Below are 17,500 nucleotides of genomic sequence, written 5' to 3'. Positions count from 1 at the left end.
TTTAGCGTTTAATTATCCAATGGTCTGTGATTAATAGGCTTTAATTACTGTAACCCATGGCAACTTTCAATATGCACAGGTCTCTAAATGAGGGCATCCCATCAAAGAAATATAAACAAAAGGTACATTATAAGAGATTAGAAGTAGTATGCTGAGGGAGGTCATTGGGAGTTTTTTTTGCATCTAAAAATTAAGGCATTCCGTATTCATCATCAGGCACACATAATTAAAGTCACATTTTAGCAGAAAATATTATGTGCATTTGTACTATGATTAATAGTTCAGTGTTATCACACCCCAGAACTTGTTAGATTGAAGCGACTTTTCACCATGAACTTATTACATAGGCCTATTAAACTTTATCCATCCAAGACAACAAACTGACATTTTCATCAGCCAGAAAAATTGTAGCCTTTATCTGTTCATATGCAACTTTGTTATTGTTGTTGGGGATTTTAACTACCGAAAACCATTGTTTGAACAGTGGCCTACACTGTAAAATGTATTTCCAAAGTGGCTGGTCAACTAGAACCCCTAAGTAGCCAAGGCACAAATTGACAAGCATGAGGCTAGTGGCGGGCATACTGAAAGTATCCAAGGCATTCCATCATGGGACTTACCCACACAGGAGTCTCTGTGCACCTCGAATCCAGCAGAGCAGACACACCTGCCGATGGGCACCAGCCACTCGCCCTCAGCACTGCAGTACATCTTTGGTGTGTCCCTCTCTTCAGCATGGTCCACGCACTGACCCCTGACCTCCACCAGGGACGAGGAGTCGGCGCCTGTCACCACGTCCGTGAACACCGCCAAGTTACGACTCACGCCCACACATCGCTTATAATACACCCTCACCGAGGTGAGGGCTATGCACGCCCCGATGTCCTGGAATGCCAAGTAGAAGCCCCGTCGGCTCAGAGGACCAACGCCACGCACCTGTGGGGGACAGCGGAGGAAAACATGGACATCTTTCATTATTATCATCATCATCATCCTCTTCTCGCTTCTCCTATCTGTTGTGCTTTAATGCCAGAAAAGATAACTTTCTCCAACAACAGCTTGGGCATATGAACTTCCTGAGATAGGAACAGATAATGGTAGAGACATTGTTAAATGGTCTTGATTAAGATTTTAGATGGAAGATGGGAGGCGCATCTGGTCTTTTTTTGTTGTCCTTTTGAGTTATAGTGTACAATAGGGATTTTGCCTGAACCAACTAGCTCACTTGAACTCAAATATCCTGTGTTATTACTATTCTAGCATTTGCAGCTAAAAAAACAAACTAAACAGTAACAATAACTCAAATATTAACTTAGTTAATCCATAATTAATCACACCTGTCACAAGAAGAGTAAAATGATACTGTCGTTGTCAAAGACTACAATAAAGAAACAGATTGAGCCAGCTGTGTCATGCTCACGACATTCAAAGATTTTGCCTGCCATGCAAAAAAGTTCAATTTGATGTCCTAAGCTGAGAACAGAAAAGATAGCGAGCTAAGCTAAATTACCTCAAAAGAGCTGTTTCAATAAGATTCAATAAGAGAACAAGTTAACTACTGTAATACTGCTAGCAGGCATGCACGCTTAAGGGTGGCATCTTAACTTGTATGTTAGGTTATTATCATTAGGTATTGAGTTTGTGAGTACGAGTTGATGAAAGGTGTTAGAAACAGCTGTTCTGTCAAGGAACAGAGAGGGGGGAGAGAGAGAGAGAGAGAGAGAGAGAGAGAGAGAGAGAGAGAGAGAGAGAGAGAGCAAGAGTGTTAACTTTATTGTCCCTGAGGGGAAATTTGTCTTGGGCACAGTGCTACAGTCCGTTGCTTTACATAAAAAGAACATCACAAAGAGAGGAATGCCAGTCTCTACCCCTTATTAAAACACTGTCACCCCATTACTAGCTTTGTTTAAGAATGTATTCTCTTCACAGTTTTTACCAGGTGCAGCCTGGTCTAGGAAGAGACTGATCAACTAGTCGTTAGTTGATCGTTACTTTCTCAACACTTTTTCATCATTAGCTGTCCTGGCTGTCTTTTACTCCTTTAAGCCAATGGGGACACTTCCCCATTTTGCCTGTCCTTTAAACCAATGGGGAGACGGGCCGTCCTCCCATGCCATGGGATCATACGCCCTCCCCTGTCTCTCGTCTCCCCCTCTCTCCCCCTCTCTCATACACTCTGCTGCGGCTGACGAGCGTGTATCGCCGACCGGCCGTCAGCGCTGCTTAATGTTGCTCGTTCATTCATTTGCTCCAGGTGTGTAAGCTCAGAAGCTCATTTAAGTGGGCATTGGGCAACAGTCTAACCTCCGCGACCGTTTTGGTTAACAAAGACAGCAGTAGTTGAGCCCTGTTTGGTTGCTACTGGGCATGCTAATGAGTGCTAAGTGCTAACAACAAATGTATGCTAACACACACACACACACACACACACACACACACACACACACACACACACACACGCACGCACGCACACACACACACACACACGCTCACACACACACGCTCACAGAGAGAAGCACCTGGTATGGTAACCGCCTTCCATTCCGACATCTCGCCACTCCGACTAGTGGCTTCCGCGTGCGGTTAAGGTTAGGGTTAGGGTTAGGTATAGGGTTCGTTAACGTCGGAAAGGCGACATGTCGGAAAGGCGACATGTAACCCCTGGTATAATATGACTTGTCATTTCTTGTTTCACCATCAAATTGACTGACCATGCAAGCTCTTGTCACAGCACAGGGCCTGACTGTAAGCCAAGACGGAAATAGCAAGACATGCTATCTCCGGTTTACTTCCCGTATCTGCGTGACGTAGGTGGGCGCCTTTTAAGAAGGCGGAAGCAGGTTGGAGTCTGTTTATTCCAATGGAAGAGTGAACACGAACACAGCTTCTGAACCATTATTTAGTCCCATGGTCACTGAACTAAATATTGGACCCGATCGTTACAAGCCACACAATATTTACAGGGTTTTCATATAAAATGAGATCATGAGAAAATCAACTCAACCTTTTTCTATCCCAGCAACACACTCTCGCAAGATTTGGGAAGATATCTGCAGTCTGACGGACGAGACATAGAGGGCTCTGTCCCTTATTTTTAACTCTATGCTCTGTCCCCATAAGATGTTCTAAAAACTGATAAACTGAGTTTCTATATGTGAATATAATATGCAAAATCATTATGGACATATTGAAAATGTTACAACATGTGTGTTCTAAAGCTCAATAATATAATTTTCCATTATTAACTGTCTTGGTTGATGGGGCATGATTTGGGATAACATGCGACGCACAACCAATACAATGCTCGCCTCATCCACATGACGTTGTCAGCCAGGGAGGGTGGTGGGATGGTCGCGGGAGAAGCAAACCAAGCCTACTATTTGTAGGATTTGTGTACTATTTCGCCTAGTGGCTCCAATTGGCATGGTGTATCTTCCTATATTAACTATCTTTGCTGTAAGTGAGAGCACAATATATTGATAATTGTGTGCGTACCTCAGTGTTGAGTTTGAGTCTGCGGACCCCCAGGTCTACCCCAGTGAAGCTCTCATCTGCAGCAATGGTGTCAATCTTATTGAACTGGTTTTCTCTGATGGACGAGCCCGCTGCTCTGTCAGACTCATAATAGTAGAGGTTGAAGGTTTCCTACAGAAGATACAACAGAGTAATTTGACTGTGTGAGATATGCAAACATCTACAGTAGGTAACACTTTACTGTGTATTCTTTATATAATAGAGTATTTAAAAATGTACTCTATAATGTACTGTATTGCTATATACTAAGTACTACTACAAGCTGATGATACTGAGATGAATCATCATCATCATCATCATCATCATCATCATCATCATAATAGTTATTATTACACTTTTACTTCCCAAGCTACAAAGCAACTTTAACCCCAAATCATATTAACACAATTATCAACTTTGATTACCACACTTTGCATTGCAAACATTTTGAATTTACATTAAAAATATTCGAAACAAAGCTTGAAAGCCTGCTCAGAGCACAATCATTTGAAAATAAAAGTGGAACGGATAATGCTTGTGTGTCATGGCATGTTCAGCATCATACCTCGTCTAACAAATTAGCAATACACATAGCATACAAAATGCCTCATTAGGAAAATGCCTCATTTGAGAATTCATTGAAATTAAATGTGTCTTTAAAAAACAAAAGAATGAATTGTATTTCCAAACGCATCAGGGGCCATGATATTAACAATTATTTCTATTATTGATTCATTATTATTAATTACTGACACGCGCGCGCGTGTCACTTAACAACCATCGTTTGTCCTTTTGCTATCTGTTGTCTCTCACGCAAGCTATCTTTACTTTCCCAAACTCCCGCACTCTTTCATATCTTCCTGCTCCCCTGCTGGTCCACCACATGTGCTGTCTATAATCTTACTCACAATCTGCACCTAGCCCTGTGTGTGTGGCGGACACATTACCTTGCAGGTGCCCAGTACACCAGGCATGCTGTTACAGTCCCTCAGGGTGAACTTGACCTCAATGTAGATCCGCCTGGCTCCATCGCGAGGGATCCACACTGTTCTCAGCCAGTTGTTCTGACTTGGACTCATCACGTTGCATACCTGCTCAGAAAAATAAATAAATTAATAATAATAATAAGGGTAATAATAATAATAATAATAATAATAATAATAACAACAATAATAATAATAATAATAATTGTAATAATAATAATGACACTGTAAATGACAGATGTAAAATCTGAGTGTTAACCACTTCAACATTCTAATCCCAGTTAAACAGACTTGGACTGTATATATCTGTCTGCAAAGCTCACAACGCGCCGTGACGCGTAGATCTGCAATTTTGGGCTAATGTTGCCCCCACAGTATGGATCTTCAAGTTGTAACCAAAGTTGCAAATGGATACATTAACACTGACACTTATACTGTGTAGAAGTGACACAATAAATCAAATAATCACAGAGTCAATCGACAGAAAGAATTGTGTTAAATTAAATTCTAGCAATCAAATAATCAGTTTAGTCATTCAGCATGTAAGCTAATGTGTGCTATTTACGACTTCATCAAAGTGTGAATGCTGTGTCTAAATGAATCAAACTGTAGATTAATTCAATAATTGAAAACATTATGGACAAATGAATTGATAAACTAAATTGAATAACAAGAAGTACAAGGAAAAAAACATTATACAATAGTAAAATAAAGGAAGGTCAAATGAGGAGAAAAAGAGGAGGAGTGAAAATGAAAAAAAGAAAATCATTATGAACCATTTGTGTCATCGTCATTTTCATGCTGACGGTGGCGTGTGGCTTTGTTACAGAAGTTGCAAAGCACACACATATCCAGCCATATGTAGGCCTGCACACATAGACAGAACTGATGCTGTGACACAAATGCAGCGGATTGGCCTAGAGAGCAGCAGAGATGGATGGCCACACACTGAGACTATTACACACCTGGTAGGTGTGGATGGGACTGAAGTACTCGTCCATTTCATTAATGGCATCCCACTGCGGAGGGACAAAGGAGGCGGGTGGAAAGACAGAGAGAGAAACAAGTTCAGATTAATATGTATCTACAACAGAATTCTGTAAATTCCCAAATGATTACCTGTGCAATACCCATCTCCCTAACCACGTTAAGAGATTATTATTTTCCATCTCAAGTGCGACAATTTGACGACTTTTATCAAAAAAGCGGCAGCCAATGAGACTCTGGCAGGTGTACAAAAGCTGTCGCCATAATTGAAAAACAATACTGTCTATTTCATGATTCCAGGTTATTGATCTTTTCAGATCCTGCTCATAAAGCATGAGAGTCGAGAGTGCTGTGTACCATAGTAGTGGCTATGGGTAATTACAGTCCGAATGATGCCATTGTAAATGCAAATTAAGTAAATGTTATAGAAACTTCAAAAGGCACTTATTTGGTTCATTGTCTGGAAATGTCTTCTGACCACAGCATGAATAGTTTTACAATGGAATGAATACCACAATTAAGGCATGCTATGCTAATATATTCCATTCCAGCATGTCGGTGAGAGATGCTAAATGCAGGCAATCATGTGTTCTACATCTCAGGACAGAGGAATTTGCTTAATATAATTCCATTGGGAAGCAGTCATTGTAATGAGATGAACCTCTTGTATGTGATTAGATACATTGTTTACTGAACGCCTTGGCAAGGCGTAATAGAATTATGCAGGGAACCATTAAGGGAAATGTGTGTGTGTGTGTGTGTGTGTGTGTGTGTGTGTGTGTGTGTGTGTGTGTGTGTGTGTGTGTGTGTGTGTGTGTGCGTGCGCGCGCGCGCGCACACACACACACACACACACACATATATATATACTGTAAATATGACATGTGTGTGTATGTGGTGTTGGTTTAAGTGTTGCATACATTGTTGCTGCCTTTCTAACTACATTCGGTACAAGAAGAAACTGAATCACAGAAAATACCAGTGCTACTGTGATGTGATGTGATGTGATGCGAGTTACACTGCGGAGAACCCCAGACAGATTTCAGATTTCATGCCGCATGACATGCTGGGAGGTTTAAATTCCCAATCTTTACCATTTTTCCCACCAGGCACTGCAATTTTTGTAGATACTGTATGAATTGTGGATGACACCACCGCACCAGTTTGATTACAGACAACGATCAGACGTACAGTATGGCCTATAGAGAGGCAGTGAGAGCCCTGACATTGTGGTGTCAGGATTACAACTCTATCATAACATCAGCAAAACAAAGGAGATGATTGTGAAATAAAAGAAGGTGCAGGGACCACACACCCTCATTCGCATCAACACGACTGCAGTGGAGAGAGTGAGCAGATACTGTACAAGTTCCTTGCGACAAACTGGGCCGGTCACATCTGTTGTCAAGCCGCATGGCTCTACAGAGGGTGGTTAAATCCACACAGCAAGTCACTAGGACTGAGCTGCCAGCCATGCAAGACCTCTACTCCCAGAACATTAGGGTGATGGTTCAGAGAATCTTCAAAGATCCTAGTCACCCCAGCAATAGACTGTTGTTCACTCTGCAGGCTCAGGTACAGTTTCTCTCCCCGCGTACAGTATAAACTGTAACAGGATTAAAGTTTATACTGTACTGTGCTCCAAACAGCTGATTTTAATTGCAGAACTAGTCCGTTTGGAATGCAGATACCATTCAGTTTTTGTACTGCCATTTCTTGTCTATACTGCTGTTTTTCAGTATTATACTGCACTTTAAAATGTTTACTTTACTGCCGCCAGTTCACTTTCATGTGACCACTCCAGCCACTTACTGCAGGCAAGCTTGAAGTACAAGAATGCTGCTGTATTTATGTTAAAACCTTGAAACGTCTTGTGAAAGGCACAGATATGGTTTTATATGGTGGCTTATAATAAGCAGACCTGGCAACACTGGCAGAGAGGGAGAGAGCGTGAGATTGCATTGGGGATAATGGCTTGCGCAGTCTTCTCTTAAAGGCAATGGCATCTGGCACAGTGATTGGTTTTATTATTGTAACGCCCAAACCACACCTATGCATAATGTAAGGGCTAGCGCAAGTGTTTTAGGGATAAGGCTGGTGTCCTAAAATAGCAACTTTTGCACGGGAACGTCCCTTGCCCAATGCTAAATCCCCTAATAGTGGGTTTAGGGACTTCGGCCGAAAATAGAGCTCTATACAGTACCGTACTCCAGTCTTTTGCAGTATAGTACTCTCTAGAGAGAAATAAATCTCATCATCGCTTTGTGACGGCCCTCGCCTGTTTGGGGCTGTCACCACGCTGGGCAAGACCTGGGATGTTGGTTGTCTAGGAAGTTGACAACCGGAAATGGTTGAATTTGGCGGAAGTACCGCCCAAGGAAATGACGTTGATGCTTTACAAATCTGTTAACATTCTCCGTGAATGAAACGAGTGTTGTGATTGGTCAAAAAATATCGTTTCCGGGGGAAACAGAAATCCTGTCCACTCAGGACTTCCTAGACACTCGCTGCTTTAGGTCGTGACCAGGCTCTTCTCTTCGCAGATGAGTGAGGCTGGGACCTAGGCTAGGCTGACACAGGCTGATAGGCAGAGTAGTGCTGGTCGTTAGCCAATTTGCTTCACCTGGGTGTTGATTGGGAAGCAGTCTATTTAAAGGGATAGTTCACCCAATTTTTTTTTTCCTATTGATTAGTCACCCCATGGAGACTGGAATTCATGGATATTTTGTGTTTTTGTCACATTCCTTAGCCAATAATTTGATGACCAGCAGGAGACTCTTTGTGTCTCCTACCGGAACCGCTGCCAGTCATCAAATTATTGGCTTAGGAATGCGACAAAACCCCCAAAATATCCATGAATTCAAGTCTCCATGGTTTGACTAATCGATAGAAAAAGGTAATTTTGGGGGTGAACTATCCCTTAAAGCCTCAGACTAACATACCTCTGGGGGCATTACGGTAATTTGAGAAGACTGAGATGGAGAGAGTAGGACCTGTGGGCTGCAGCCAATAAAAATATTTTTTTGTGTATTTTTATATCAAAAGACCCTAATAGGCCAATCTGTATTACTTCCTGTGAGCGAAAACGTGCTGTGTGATGACACAGATGACCTGTATGAATATAAATTAATTAATTAATTCACCTGTTTGATTCCCATAGCTGCACTTCCTCCACACAGCTGATTTTAATTGCAGAACTAGTCCGTTTGGAATCTCATTCAAGATTACATCCAGACGGTGTATTACTCATTTTAAACACAATCAGCACACTAAAATATGTATCTGAAAACATTTTAGGTTAGAAATAAGCAACTTGGTAACAAACATTCTGCACAGTGGCCCCTATGCTACCTCTCTCCCTTGGGCAGCATGCGCCTGCAGGCTACAAACATTAGCACAAACACACTGCTGTGAGTGAGATTCCACCGTGCCATAGCCTGAAGGGATGGAACATTCTGATTCGTTGCCAGGCCGTTTCAGACTGGAACTTCAAAATAAAATGACCCAAAATGTAATTTCACTACGTCTTTAAAGAAACATATAACTTCTTGTATTTGGAATATTATGGGTTTTACCCAGATGCCAAAGGTGAAACATTAAAATTATTGTATGTATCCTTTATTCTTCAAATGGAGACCTTTATTCAAACAAGGTCTCCATTTTAAAAGTCTGTGTCTGTGCTTTTTTTTTTTTTTTTGTCACTCACGAACACGGTTTGTAAGAAATTTGGGGGTCATACTGAAAGGTTCTTTTGTTTAAGTAAAATTTAATTGATGTCTAATTTAACCTGCTCTGTAGGCAGTAAATTGTGGATTATGGCTGCAATGTATAGTCAAGGATTTAGTTGTCTCTCCTCCACTGGAGCTGTTAAAGCAGTACATTAAGGACCGGTTGGTGTTAATTGCTGAGCAGTAATGGCATAGAAATAACTGATAAAAAAACTGAAGGAGTCTATTAAAACATTTAAATTAAAAAAGGAAATATTCAGCCCGTTGATGGGGCTCAGTCTGGGAGTGTGTCTGTGGCTGTGTCCGTCTTGACTTTTGAGCAGCAATAATAACTTAAGTTGTTAAAACAGACACGAATCGGAGTTGGAATTAGAACGTTAAAAAAAAATGTTATGACAAAGAGCTGGGTCTAATCAGAAATGGTCATTTTGGTGACCCCCATAAGTGAAATAATTGCTGCAAAGCCCATATAAGTGCGAGGGCCTGCTTCTCAATAACAGAATAATTAAGTTGGTAAAGTATTAAACTGCATTTTCCTGCAGGCACGCACGCACGCACGCACGCACGCACGCACGCACGCACGCACGCACGCACGCACGCACAGACAGACAGACAGACAGACAGACAGACAGACAGACAGACAGACAGACAGACACACAGACAGACACACACACACACACACACACACACACACACACACACACACACACACACACACACACACACACACACACACACACACACACACACACACACACACACACACACACACACACACACACTGGAAGCATCCACCTTCAAGATAAAAGGGTCATTCAACCGTGGGGCAGCCAACATGGTGCCGAACACAAGAGAGCCTTCACATTTTCAAATGCCTGTTGACATGTGTCAGATAAGATAGTTGGCCTTTTTTTAACTGAAAACTCCATGCCCATAAAGCTCAATAAGTTTTTTTTTTGTGGCTGGACGGGGATATTTGAATACCGATTCAGCCTTAGCCTGTGCCATGCACACAGTGCCCTAACCGAGCAACCTGCCCAAATAGGTGACATTCACACTTTGCCAGACCAGTTTGTCAAGCAGTGCTTGAGTACACTGTATATACTGAGACTCAGGCCATGCATCACTGTAAATTAAGACATTGTCAAGGTACTGTAAACAACACATCCCTCCAGACCTGTCACCACCCGGTTCAGGAAGCTGCTGGCATGTTGCAGAGACCAAAAGGCATCACGGTAAAGTTGTACAGACCAGATGACGTCATGAATGCAATACTAGCTGCATAGTCTCAGGGTTCCTGCATTACATTCATGCATTTTCTCTCACACACCACACTCATCCATACACGGCAGACATGACTGACCTAACAATTATTCATACTGACAGGTTGCATTTGGTTTATTTTGTGCTATTTAGGTTTAAATAAATTACTTTTTTGCATTTTAATTCATGACTAGACTTTTTGTCACTGACTTACATATCTGGTTTGTGACGCAGCTTTCAGATCCCATGCAGGTCTTGGTTTGTTTCTGTGTGCATGAACAATCCAAATCTGAATATTTGCAATGCAAGTAATTTGACTTTGTGACAAAATGCACATTTAAAACAAATATTTAAATGTTTAACCCACCAGTAGATTGGCATGCAGCCATGTCAATCAAACAAAGCTACTTCTGCAAATAACAGATACAAAAGGCTCAAAATCAGTTAACAGTTAACAAGATAACTTGGGCCTTATAGTCACACACCACAACACATATTTACTCCATCTATTCCATGGAAGAAATGAGCTTCAGCCTGAAGCCTAAGGTGAATGTGGACTGACTCAGAAAATGGCAATTATAAAGACTGTCTTAACCCATTCAAACCGGGAACTGGGAAAACGGGAATCTGTATAACTACTTTAACCATTATTTTATACTTTGGCTATTCTTTTTTAAATCGTGGAAAATGTTTGCAAATCTTTGAATGTATATATTTTTAAAGTGAACATTTTAAACTCAAATCTTTGCTTCTGGGGGGTCCCTGGAACAACATATTTTGAGATGAGGGCCCGCAGCCAAATACATATAATTTTGGGGGTCCTTGACATGAAAAAGATTGAGAACCACTGACATAAAAACATAGGTTTTTCAGAAAACGGTTAGGATTTAGAAGACATTTTTAGAATCGGCTTCAGGTCTTAATGGGTTAAGTGAATGTCTTTGTATATATAGCATCTTAGCCCTCAACAGTGCACACAATTTATTATAGCCTATCATGTACAGTAAGTAGCAATTGTCAGTATTTATATGCTTGTGTGCAGAGCGGTAGTGCATAAACAGACTGCATGTGCTCGTGTGCTCATGTACTGCGTTTATCCCACAGTTCGTAGCATGTCGGCCCCGAGCTGAAAGTCTTATGCAGGTGGCAGGGTAATTGAAAGGGAAAGAGTTGACCCTGGAAAGCACTTGGCTAGACCCAAATGAACTTGGCCTGCAGCTAAGAAGACTGACCACCCCCCCCCCCCCCCCCCCCAATGCCCACCACTTCCCCCAAAGCCCCAGCAGCAACAAAAAAAACATCCTCCGCAATAATTAAGATGTAGGAAGTCATCTCACCCGTCTTATACCTCCCCTCTCGCTCATCCTCTCATCTTTATCTGCTAAATTGAAACCGTCCTTGAACTTGTGAAGACCCCGACTAATTAGTGGGGTGTATAGCCTCCCTATCTTCCTCATTATTCCCTCCTTGGCAGTGCTGCACTCTCATACCACTGCATTTCCTGGGAAATCTTAGAGGGCTTTTTTTTTTGCTTTCTTGTAATTTGTGATGACTGAAAGGAGCCGGAAGGCAGATATAGTGGGAGTGTGGAAGTTTAGAACTGGGAGGGATGAGATTGAATGGAGGTTGTTGTTGTTGAGCTGTGATAATAACAGTTCTTGGAGCAGAGAGATGCAGACCAGGACAAGGAGAGAGGGAGAAACATTCCACACGGCTGGTTTATCTTCAGAGGGAGTGATAAGAGATTTTTCTATTCCTGTGACAATATTGCAGGCTTTCAGAGGGTGACAGAGAGTGACAGTGAAGCGTGTTTGTGTGTGTGTGTGTGTGTGTGTGTGTGTGTGTGTATGTGTGTGTGTGTGTGTGTGTGTGTGTGTGTGTGTGTGTGTGTGTGTGAGAGAGAGAGAGAGAGAGAGAGAGAGAGAAAATTAAGACCCAACTTAATTGGCTGTAAATTGCACATCTGCATGTCAACACTCTATCGCTCATCATGGTCAATCAGACATGGCAGCCTTATAAGCACGCACTGTACAGAAATAAAATAGGTATGACACACGCACACACACGCACGCACGCACGCACGCACGCACGCACGCACGCACGCACACACACACACACACACACACACACACACACACACACACACACACACACACACACACACACACACACACAATATATATATACAGTATACTGTACATATACTGTATACACATCGTGCATTGATTGGGGAGCCGCTCTGTGTTGTGTTGCCAGTGCAAGAATACATACACACCATGGGATCACATGACCTTGATTTCACCTCCTCTAGTCTGTTGATGATTTGAGGATTGTAGAAAATAATGTCAAGGTCCGGCCGGCTCCCACCTACTGTAGCTCATCTTTTTTTACCGCTTTGTAAACCAGAGCGCAGTCGGAGTTCCGCCATGGCTGCTGACAGCCATCCTGATCCTTCCTGAACTAGATGCTAACGAACAGAGATAAATGGATCTTCGCTGTCTAAGTCCCAAGGCTGTGGACAAAAAGTTCAAAAATAAACCCACAGTGCTGATGGTATCTCTCATGTCGGATAATTGTGTTTCTAATTGAGACGCATGGGGTCAGTCAATCAGTCAAACGGCAAAGGCCCTTTATAGCAATTAATGGCCATCTGATCCACATGCCTGTTTTTTTCCAGCAAGCATTTCTTTTTGGACTAGCCTACGAAGTTGAGATTTTTGTTGTCTGTAGATGTTCATTTCGAGCAGGATAAAATGGTATGGTAATGGTAATATCTGCTTTTTTTATGCAGTCACCTCTGAAGCTGAAAGAATATCACAGGGGACCAGGACTTAATTATGAGTTTATGATGAATTAATGTATGAGTTCATCATTAATTCATCATTAATTAAGCGTTAATTACATGTATGAATTTGTCTGCTAAAGTAGGCTGGCCCTGTAAAAAACGGAATAAAAAACAAAAACAAAAAGATGGATGGATGTTTGTCTTTGAGTTGGTTAACAGGCAATTGCTGTTCTAATGAGCCATGAATAAATGTAGTTACAATAGTCAAATTGTGATGGGATAAAAGCATGGATGAGCTTAACTGGAAGTTAAAAAACAAAATAAACTAGAAAAAGTGCTCCTCGGAGCACAGGTCTCCGCCAGGTCAGGTAGGCTATTGTGGCCTCCTGGTGGCGCTATAATAGGCCAACGTGAAAAGGGTGCCATTTCTTCTTAGGCCTTGCACGACAATCGGACTCTGACTGCATTCATGATTTGAGGCATTTAGTTAAAAACATGTTTTTTTCGCTAAATTAGACCTGTTGGTGGCGCTATAACAGTCCAATGTTAAAAGGGTGGCATTTGTTCCTCAACATAGTGTGAATGTGCGTGCAAAGTTTGAGCACAATTGGATGGTGAGTTCATGATTTGCGGAATTTTGTTCAAAACAAGCCAATAATGCAAACTTTAGATGTCAATCTTAGCAAATCAGTATGGAATATGAAAAATCAAACACATCCGTCGTGATCACATGACTATAGAGATCATGTGTACCTATTTGAGTGAAATTTCGATAAAATTGGAAGGAGTAGTATAAAATAATGTGTTTTACATAAGTCGGCCTCCTGGTGGCGCTATAAAAGGCAGATGTGAAAAATGCAGGGCAAAGGTTTTTCCTTGACCTCTAGGGAGTGTGCATACAAAGTTTTACACAGATCGGTGCAATTATAGGTAAAAACACATATCGGCCTGTTATAGCGCCACCATGAGGCTGATTTGAAAATGTTCAAATGGTAGTTCTTCCTCAGCCTAATGGGAATGAGTGTGCAAAATTTCACGGAAATTGCATGCTGTGTTCATGATTTGAGGCATTTTGTTCAAAACGGAGCACTCCTGCAAACTTTGGAAGAGATTTTTAGCCAATCAGGATGGAATATGAGAAATCTGAAATACCCGTTTCGTTTAATGACTATAGAGATACTGTGTACCGATTTGCGTGACGTTTGGACAAATTCTGTAGGAGTACTGTCAAAAAAGGTGTTTTGCCAAAAGCGGCCTCCTGGTGGCGCTATAACAAGCCCATGTGAAAATTTTGGGGCAGAGGGTATGAATTGGCATCCAGGGAGTGTGTGTGCACAGTTTCGCCACGATCAAGCCAACGGTGCCAGAGATTAGCTGTCCACAGACGGACGGACAGACGGACAGACGGACAGACAGACGGACGGACGGACGGAGGGTAAAACATACTCTCTCGCCATGCCTTTCGGCCTGGCGGAGACAATTAAAATAAAATACAAATAAAGATTTACGTTCCTCATAATCTCTCAAGACAGATTCTGCTAATAAAAGAATCTGTCAGCACCACTGTCCTAAACATGTAGTGTTGTTGTTAGTAGGAATAAGCACATAAGTACCCGGGAGGAAGTGGACTAAGAAAGGGGAGGGGCCAAACTAAGTTCCTGTTTCTACACAAAAAAAGGAGGTTTTTATCGCCAGCGGTAAAAACAAAGGGAAAAAAATGATTGACTCCTGTTACTTGACCATCGAAGAAGAGGTTGGAGTCAAAAATCATGTCCAGACTACAGTTTAAAACAAACACATTGATAACTTTAGATTACATTTCCAGAACTGCCGATCCGACCGATATGGACATATATGGATATCCATCCAGTTGTCCATAACCGCCGATCCAACTAATATGCCCATATATGGGCATATCAATATACAGGGTAAGGGTATACCAATGACATAAGGGATCTCCATATACGGGCATGCCAATATACAGGGTATGGGCATAATCTCCATATATGGGCATAATAGGGACTCAGACAGACGGGTGCAACGGGTACTCTCACAAAGCCCCTGACACTATGACTCAGACATATCGGTCGGATCGGCGTTGCGACATAGGTGTTAGGGCCGCATAGTGGCCCAAACCTCCAGTGTTTTAAACGTACTTCTAGTTCAGCAGCTAAACTGAAATCTTGCATTAATTGCCACAACTCTTGTAACTACATTTGCATTGTTGTCATCACTTTTACTCCTTTGCATGGTGCGTGTGATTCCTCATCTGGCCCTGCATTCAACCCCCACACAAACAACCTGCCACTGCCACAGCAGGCTGGAACCTGACACTGCAGATGCCATACATGGAGCAAAGGAGTTAAAAGACAAGAGAGAAAAGAGAAGAACTCTGTCTTCTGTGGAAGATCTCATTTCAGATTAGTGTGTTCGATGGAGGATTACTTTGAGTCTATAATGTACAGTGAGAGTGAGTATGGCAGAGCAGGAGAGAAAGCAAGACCGAGAAAGCAGAGAGAGGGATAGGGGAGGGGAGAGAGAGTTTCATGAAGATAGATAAAAAGTCAGAGGATGATGGCTATGTATTGTACTGTCGCTCACTGATGCCTATAGTCTGAGGACAGTAAGTGTTCATGTGTATCAGCAGCGCAATTGATAGGTTCACGTTTGACACAGCAATGCCGGTACAACAGACTAAAAAGGTGGGTGTAATGAAAATGGACAATTCCCCCACAAGAACCCTGACTTTAATTGCATTTTATATTGTCATTTTCTGTTTGGTTAGTACTCCTTATTAATCCAACCATGTACATCCATAATGTATATTTTGGCAGGTAGATATGTCTTTAGTCAAACTTGCACAGATGTCGGCAGAATATTGCTAACATATCTACATCAGGAATGTTATCCACTGTGATTGTTTTGGAATACCTGGGAATCTCAGTGTTGGTGGAATTCAGATACAACACTGCACTTGATATTTGTCTGCCAAGCGTGCCAGTTTACCTGCCTCAAAATAGAGGCCATTTTGGTGGTGGCATTTCAAGTTTAATGCAGGGAACTACAGTACGTGATGTTGCAGGTCTGACTATTAAGTCAGTAGAAATATCAGGCTCAACACCTTTCTGCTTCAAATACTATCAGCCAGTCAGACTTAATAACTCAGTCCTCTGTGTGTGTGTGTGTGTGTGTGTGTGTGTGTGTGTGTGTGTGTGTGTGTGTGTGTGTGTGTGTGTGTGTGTGTGTGTGTGTGTGTGTGTGTGTGTGTGTGTGTGTGTGTGTGTGTGAGGGCACTTTGACAGCGATAACCTTTGCAAAATAGAAGTGTTAATTGCATTGGTCCAGGATCAGTGGGGGAGATGGTGTAATTGCACTTTGGATAAAGGCGATATGATGTATACGCCATTAGAAATGCAGACCATCAATTGCTACCTATTCCAAGGTGCTATTCCTACATTACAACATGTGCATGTGGTATGCACAAGTTAAAGACATACATTTCAAGAGAAAGACAAATGAAGAAAGTCAAGAAGTTTTTCATGGTGTTTAATTACAACCAGAAGTCATCACCATACCGGCTTGTGATGAATGTGATTTTTGTCAAACTTATTTTTTTTGCCACAGACAAACAAAAGAGTGGTCATTAATATTACCAGAAATACATAAACATTAGACCTAGCCCTAAATGTATACTAGTCAGGGATTACAAAACCAGTGAAGTGACTGAATTGGTCAGCAGTGACACTAAATGTCAGAAAAATATAGCACGATGGCATATATGTAGTTGTTTTCGTGACACCAACCCATTACACGCCGTATATACTCACACAGGAGAGTGTACACTGCGGCTGCATGGTCATTAACACTAGTGATATATTTGGCATAAATAGTGAGGGTATGACATTTTGTCCATATTGGGCAGCCCCAGCATGCAGGCACGAGCATCGAGCACCCCTCAGTAGCACCAGGAGAGGGGTTTCTACAGGAAACCCTGCTAGTGGACTCCTAATGTAATGTGATACATATTTTAAAATGATAGTATGTTTGAGATAATTAGGTCTTATCAGTACAGTCAGTGCTTCCGTTGCACATCACATGAACATAATAGGTTATTTATAAGAAAAGGTTATTTATATCCATAATATGTATATAACAAAAAAAAAATCATATATATATATATACAGTATAGGGGTGTCACGATACGCCTAATCAAAGATTTGGTTCGATTTTAAGGTCATGAT

At 41.7% G+C, this 17,500-nt stretch overlaps 1 protein-coding gene across 1 annotated transcript in view; it reads right to left on the bottom strand.

Annotated features, from left to right (window-relative positions):
• Positions 1-17,500, bottom strand: part of epha8 (eph receptor A8) — a 99,140-nt gene that overhangs the window by 45,056 nt on the left and 36,584 nt on the right. Inside the window, exons 3-6 of the mRNA XM_084062887.1 lie at positions 5,462-5,515; positions 4,461-4,604; positions 3,496-3,645; positions 621-936 (exon numbers count right to left, since the gene is read on the bottom strand). Of these exons, the coding sequence (XP_083919013.1) occupies positions 621-936; positions 3,496-3,645; positions 4,461-4,604; positions 5,462-5,515 (664 nt within the window). The remainder of the gene's footprint in view (positions 1-620; positions 937-3,495; positions 3,646-4,460; positions 4,605-5,461; positions 5,516-17,500) is intronic.

Source organism: Gymnoscopelus microlampas, assembly GCF_963454915.1.
Source record: "Gymnoscopelus microlampas genome assembly, chromosome: 7".
In the NCBI taxonomy this organism is placed as follows: domain Eukaryota; kingdom Metazoa; phylum Chordata; class Actinopteri; order Myctophiformes; family Myctophidae; genus Gymnoscopelus; species Gymnoscopelus microlampas.
This window is presented reverse-complemented; position numbering and strand designations above follow the sequence as displayed.